Source organism: Triticum aestivum, chromosome 3A (assembly GCF_018294505.1).
Source record: "Triticum aestivum cultivar Chinese Spring chromosome 3A, IWGSC CS RefSeq v2.1, whole genome shotgun sequence".
NCBI classification, from domain to species: Eukaryota; Viridiplantae; Streptophyta; class Magnoliopsida; order Poales; family Poaceae; genus Triticum; species Triticum aestivum.
The window spans coordinates 746,375,227-746,382,420 of NC_057800.1; the positions used below are offsets into that span (position 1 = coordinate 746,375,227).

At 45.8% G+C, this 7,194-nt stretch overlaps 1 protein-coding gene across 1 annotated transcript; it reads left to right on the top strand.

Annotated features, from left to right (window-relative positions):
* Positions 1-3,768: 3,768 nt before the first annotated feature.
* On the top strand, positions 3,769-4,396 carry LOC123063709 (metallothionein-like protein 2C). Its single transcript, XM_044487607.1, has 2 exons — positions 3,769-4,025; positions 4,111-4,396. Exons 1-2 carry the CDS (start codon positions 3,889-3,891, stop codon positions 4,208-4,210), a joined length of 237 nt encoding a protein of 78 aa, XP_044343542.1. The 5' UTR covers positions 3,769-3,888; the 3' UTR covers positions 4,211-4,396.
* The last annotated feature ends 2,798 nt before the right edge of the window (positions 4,397-7,194 follow it).

Below are 7,194 nucleotides of genomic sequence, written 5' to 3' on the forward strand. Positions count from 1 at the left end.
CCCCTGGGGTTGACGGTTTTACCGCAGGGTTTTATCAGCGGCATTGGGACTTGCTAGGCAATGATGTGGCTTTAGCAGTCCTAGACTTTCTAAATGGTGGCGAGCTACCGTCGGGACTGAACGATACCTCCATCACTTTAATCCCAAAGGTACGCCACCCGCAGTCAATCTCACAATATCGTCCTATTGCTTTGTGCCCGGTTTTGTATAAGATTGCGGCCAAGGTTATCACTAATCGCTTGCGATACATCATGGACGATATTATCAGTGAAGAGCAGAGTGCTTTCGTTCCTGGTCGTCTTATCACAGATAATGTACTTGTTGCTTATGAGAGTATTCATACGATGAGAAGAAGGAAGAAAGGACAGAACTATTCTTGTGCAGTCAAGTTAGATATGATGAAGGCATACGATCGAGTGGAATGGCATTATCTCGAGGCAATTCTTTCCAGATTGGGCTTTAGCATTGTGTTCATTCGGCTGATCATGAAGTGTGTCACCTCGGTTCGTTTCTCGGTTCGGGTTAATGGTGAGCTGCTCCCTTTCTTTACACCATCGCGGGGTTTCAGACAAGGTGATCCAGTCTCTCCGTACCTCTTCCTGATTTGTGCAGAAGGATTCTCTTCATTACTGAAGTTTTTCACTGGTGGCTATATTGATAGGGGTCTCAGAGTGAGCTATAGGTCACCTTGGGTCTCTCATTTGCTATTTGCAGACGATAGCCTAATCTTCATTAATGCAAGCGCTCCGAGCGCTTGTCGTTTGAATGAAATTCTGAGGATCTACGGCGATGCCTCTGGCCAGTGCGTGAACCGGGACAAAAGTTCGATTTATTTCAGCTCCAACACCCCGGACACTGTCAGGCTTGTCTTGAAGACGACCTTGAACATCCAGGTCGAGGCCTTCAGCGAAAGATATCTGGGGCTCCCCACTGCGGTTGGACGTATCACTAGTGGTACATTCGACCATATTAGCGAGAGAGCTCGTGGAAAGATGCAAGGGTGGTCGGAAAAGCTACTTGCTTGTGCTGGTCGGGAAACATTGCTCAAGTCTGTCATTCAATCAATCCCAACCTACCCAATGAGTACGTTCCTTCTCACCAAAAAAGTGTGTAAGAGTCTGACTTCTCCGATGGCAAAATATTTCTGGAGCAGCTCTCTTGATAAAAAGGCATTGCATTGGTTGTCCTGGAAGGAATTATCAAAACCCAAGTGCAAGGGGGGGATGGGTTTCAGAGACCCGAACCTGTTTAACATTGCTATGCTAGGTAAGCATGGATGGCGCCTAATCACCAAACCAAACTCGCTGTGTGCACGCGTTCTCAAGGGTCGTTATTTCCCGGACACCGATTTTATGCATGCATCAGTTCCCAAGTCCGCTTCGGCAACTTGGAAGGCTATTGTGGCGGGAAGGCACGCCCTGCAGAAAGGTTTAATCACCAGAGTGGGAGATGGAACTACTATCTCGGTCTGGGAGGATCAGTGGATCCCAGGTACGGTGGCAATGATCCCAACTCAGAGACCTGCAGTGACAAACATTGAACGGGTGTCAGATCTTATAGACACACGAAGCTGGTCCTGGAAGATTGATGTGATCAGAGACAATTTTACTGCTCAGGATGCCACAGCCATACTAAATATTCCAATCAGGCAAGGCGGGGGCGAGGATTTCCTTGCATGGGCATTTGACAGATCAGGTAACTACACTGTTAAAACGGCGTACCGTACTCTCGTGACTCATAACGAGCATTTGGCTCTAGAGGAAGGGACGGTTACCGAAGCTTCATCGGACGATCAACAGCTGTGGAAAGCCTTATGGAAGTTAAATGTTATCCCAAAAGTAAGAGTGTTCTGGTGGAGAGTGTTACGTGGCATTCTTCCAGATGAAACTACCCTTAACTATCGTCACATTGCGAGTGCTCGGCAATGCAATGTCTGTCGCTCCATGGATGAGGATTTGAAGCATGCACTAATACATTGTATACATGCACAGAGTTTCTGGGAGGAGGCGTGGACATGGCTTGGTCTACGACTTCCACCTCTCCACTCGACCACATGGGCTCGAGACATAACCTGTGATCCTCAGTTCACTATCGACGAACGTGCAAAGATCACCACTATCATGTGGTCTATTTGGCATTCTAGAAATCGAGTGAAACATGGTGATGGAGGAAGAGATCCCACAACAACTATCAAACACATTAAGGAGGCGATTTCCCTTCTCCAGTTACCACGCAAGGATACCCTGGTTCTTCCAGGTTATGGTTGGCGTCCCCCGGAGGAGGGGTCGGTCAAGATCAATACGGATGGGGCTTTGCAGTTCGATGAAGGCCGGGGCGGTGCGGGAGGAGTGGCTCGATCTTCCTCAGCACTCATGGGTTCATGGTGCAAACCGTACACGGGAGTCTCGGATCCCTTGATGATGGAGTGTCTGTCCCTTCGAGATGGAGTCCTGTTTGCTCGACTTCGAGGATTCCAACATGTGATTATGGAAGTCGACTGTTTGGAGCTGGTGAAGTACTGGCAATCTCGCCACAATTCTCGCTCGATTGTGGCTCCTTTACTTTTAGAAATAGGAGAGCTCTGTACCTCTTTTTCTTCGTTTGATATCTTTCATGTAAATCGATCGGCAAATGTTCCGGCGCATCTGTGTGCAAAGCATGCTTGCACACTGAATGTGACGGAAAGCTGGCTCGATGAAACCCCTAGCTTCTTGGTGACTAGCCTGTTGGCTGACTGCACCGATTGTGCTCTCATGAAATAAAGCTCTCCAATTTTCCCGCAAAAAAAATATATTACCTTTTTGTTTGCACGACTGTAAATCAGGCTGACACTTTGGGCCTGTGCTGCTTTTTAGCATCTGGGCTGGGGTCAATCGATTTTTCTGGCTGGGGTCAAATGTAAAACTTGTTAAGCGTGTTAGAAGTAACGTTGAACTGCACTGGTGTCAGTTGACACCAGTGCTTGTACGGGAGCTCCGTCCCTGGCAACCAAGAGCAGCCAAGATTTCTTAAATAAAAAAGATTTTCGGCGACCTCCCCCTAAGAAGCCATAACTTTTCCTTGTCTTGACATTTAAAAACATTGAGTGAGGGTTATCGACCCAATATATTTACTAAGGGCGTGCACGAAAGAGGGCTATCTATTTTTATTTTTGCTAAGGTTTCAGAATTTAGTTTGACTTTGATTTAATTTAAATTCATAACTTACCGAGAAATACCACTATAAAGTCAAGCAGCCCTAAACCTGACCATTATGGCTGCATGCATCAATCCATGCCCAGAGCCGGGGGGGGGGGGGGGGGGGGGTGCTCTTTTTTGGGAAAATAATGATGATCCTAAAGTGAATGATTGTTCATTGCCAAGGTATTTCCCTCCGTTCCAAGATTTCCAAGATACAAGGTGTATTAAAAACATTCTCTATAAACTTCTCTATGTTTGATCAAATTTAAAATAAAATGTTTCTGGTGAAACATAGAAACATTTGACTTCTGAGAAAAAAAAATCAGTACAGGTTATATTTTGAAAGCCGGAGTTAGTAGGTACACCAATAATTCGATATACCCACAAAATGCTGGCTCTAGTTCCTTTCATGGTTCCTTTGATGTAAGAAAGAAGCTAGTAGAGACAAAGGGAATCAAATTATGAGAGGAGGCGGCCCTATCCTTATTCCTCTTCCCCACGCGGTTGCTCCCGTCCATCCTTTCCCAAAAGTGCAGCATCTCTCATTTCCTTCTTCATCTTCTCCTCCCCCTCCTTCCGTGATGCTCACTCGCCTATAAATAGCCCTCGCTGCCTGCCATTGTTCCTCAAGCCAGCAAGCAAGAAGCACACAGGAAGCTCCTAGCCAACACCAATCAAGGCCTCCATCCAATCCCAAGCAACCTCGAATATGTCTTGCTGCGGAGGAAACTGCGGATGCGGCACCGCCTGCAAGTGCGGCAACGGCTGCGGTGGCTGCAACATGTACCCCGAGGTTGAGGCCGCCGGCGCCACCCTCCTCGTCTCCGCCACTGCCACTCACAAGGGGTACGTCCCTTCTCTTGACAAAATTTTCTCCACAGCTCATACATCATCATGCACTCGATCTTTTTTTTTTGCGGGGTACGTGCAGGAGCTCCGGCGGCATGGAGATGGCGGCCGAGAACGGCGGCTGCGGCTGCACCCAGTGCAAGTGCGGCACCAGCTGCGGCTGCTCCTGCTGCAGCTGCTAGATCATTGATCATGCATGCGCCGCGTGCATCATATCTATGATCTACGTATCCATCTACTACCATGTAATGCCACCTGATCGAGGGTCTTTGTATGTATGTAGTATGTACGCACCTGCCTGCATGAGCAGAGCGGGTGCCATTCCATGCATGTAAACCCCTAAATAAAATCTCCCGTGGTTTTGCTTACATCGTGTTGTTAGATCCTCCTCCTATTAGTGTTGCTTTCGGGTTCTTCTTATGCACTAGCAGGATCAGAGGCCGGTCTTTTGTTCTTGGTCTTCTCCTCAAACTGTCGTTTTCCTCTTCTCTATGGTTCCATGTGCGGCAGTATTTTCTTCTTCTGTTGCCGAGTGTTGTATCAGACTGTACCTTGTTTTGTGGTTTATTCCTATCCATCTCGAAATATAGTGCAGGAATTTATTTGCAAAAGGTGGATCTCAACAAGACACGACGGTATGTGTATCTTGCAGGATTTATTGATCGGTCTATCTTATGCATCTTATTAAAAAAATACATTAAGGTCTCATGGTCAAGCCAAATTATCATTGTTTTTCCTTGCATGCAAAATGCAGCAATAAATCTTCGTCCTTGGCTTGTTTCTCATTTCACTGCCTACGTTGCAGGTATCCGACCCTGTTGGAATCTCCTTTTCTGTCATTGTGTTCACTTTCTGTGATGTGATGTGTGCGCAAATATTCCCACAACAACAACATAATAATAAAGCCATATACGCAAGCAACCGAATAATGGCAATGATATATTACTGCTCAAGGCGCATCTCCAAATCAACCTGTCATGTCCATGGCTGCGTCTAAGCACTCGGGGCAGAAATACTCACTCTCCGCCACTGATTCATATCACCGAATCCACACGGCCAAATTACGTCCTCCATGTTTTAAGCGATGCCACTATATCTCGTGGGAAAATTGTTTCCACAGTTCGATATCCCTCCCTTTGATGAAAAAATTCACGCTTGGCTTCTGCATCACAGAGTGCAGATAACGAATATTGTTTTCTATGTTCTGAACTGGAACACTATATCTTGTGTAAAAAATTGTGTCAACAATATCGATATTCCCTCCTATAAAATAAAATCATCAATAGCTCACTTCTCTATATAACTGGATGCAAAGTAATGGGCGGTGTGGAGCACCCAAGACAGCACGCAAAATATCGGTGTTATTTTAACTCCACTACGTAGACAAGTCACTATATTTACACAATTATGTAAGAAAAAGAGCTCTTTTATGGTACCCTGTATTGAATATTGACCGTCCATCTGCAAAGATCCAATGGTGGGTACTTATCTGTACTGGTGAAACTGGATTAGCAGCATCGCTAGTACCGCACGTCTCACGTCCACCGGTATACTGCTCGGAGGGCATTATCGGTGACTCTGCATCACCGGCAGCCGCCCGCCGGGGCTCGCCTCCTCTTCGCCCCCATGCCCGCTGGGGCGCCTCCTCCCTGCCTTTAATCCGCTGTGCTATGCATGCTTCTATGGTTTTGGACTTCTGGCATGGCACCGTGCGCCCCATCCCCCTTCCACGCTACGGCCGCGATGTTCTTTGCCGCCCCGCATGGCTGAGCAGTGAGCACCTTAGCATCGCGTTTATTGTGTTGCCTCGTTCATGACGACAGTGCATGCCAAACCACCCTGCGTTGACGATGAGGCCAGGATGTGTACAACGTCGTGGTCTTCACGGAGAGCTGCGGCTACGAGAGTGCCGGAGCCTGGCGGAACCTCGCCTATTTTGTGCTAACCATGCCCTCGCTACGCTCATGGCCGTCCTCCTTTATTTTACTACCGCTTGCCTTCATGATCGAGCTCTTCATGGCCTGGATCACGCTTTACTTTAGCCTCAGCTTGCCGGACGTGGAGCAGCTACTCATCTGCCTTTGCTGTGAGGTCGACGACCACGTCATTGTTCAAAAGCTCACCCAGGCAGGGCTCAACATACCTGTTTCCTCGTCGTCACCCCGCTGTCACAGACTCACAGGAGTGCACGATGCATTCCGAAATATTGATTCGCCAGAGCAATTCCCTTCACGAACACAAGAAGAGCTTTCACCGTCACATATACTGCTCCCTCCCCAGTAGCAGTATAGGGTACCATAAAAACCCTCAAGAAAAATAAATAACTCAGAGAACTGTCTGGCCATAGATGGAGCTTTCTACAGATGGGGACAAGAATTTGGCACCACCCACTCAATTTCCCTCTCACCTTTTTGCATTGCTTTCATATGTAAAAAAACAAAAACAAAATAGTGAGTTGACTTGCGATCTGCCTTAAAATGACAAGATGACGGTTGGGGGTTAAAAAAACATTCAAATGCATTTTATATATTCATATGTTTACTTATTTTGTATTTGTTTGTGCATGTCATAAAAATCATCAATTTCCACAAGCATACATAATACTCAATGATCTACATTGACAATAGGCTTTGAGATTTTTCAACGCATGACAAGAAAAATCAAATGAGGTCAGCTGGAAATTAAAGATCAGTTTTGACTTCCAAAAAATTATGATCTCTTTTGTCCAAACTTAAAAGGAATCATTACAGAAAATTTGGAGATTCCAATTGTTAGAATATTTTCCTACAGGACTAGTAGGGCTGGGAACCATAATGATATTTTCTATGGCCTAATTGACATGTTTATGTTGAGCCAAATCTTTTGGAAATAGTTTCGTTGATTCAGTGACAACTATGTGCTTGCACCTAACGCTTGAGAAAATTCTTGTATTTTTTCCCTCTTGCAATAAATCAACATCCATATTTTACGCATTTACTCCATCTTCAATTCCCACAGAATTCAACACAGCATGACCTGAAATCTGTGTGTTAAGTTTTCCGGTTCCTGTCTTTTTAAAATGCTGCAAAAGTATGTGGCATGTAATCTTTAAAAATAGTGGGAGTGTGATAGTTATTGAAATGCATGTAGGATGGAAACTAAAATTTCAGTAAAATTCAGCTTATAA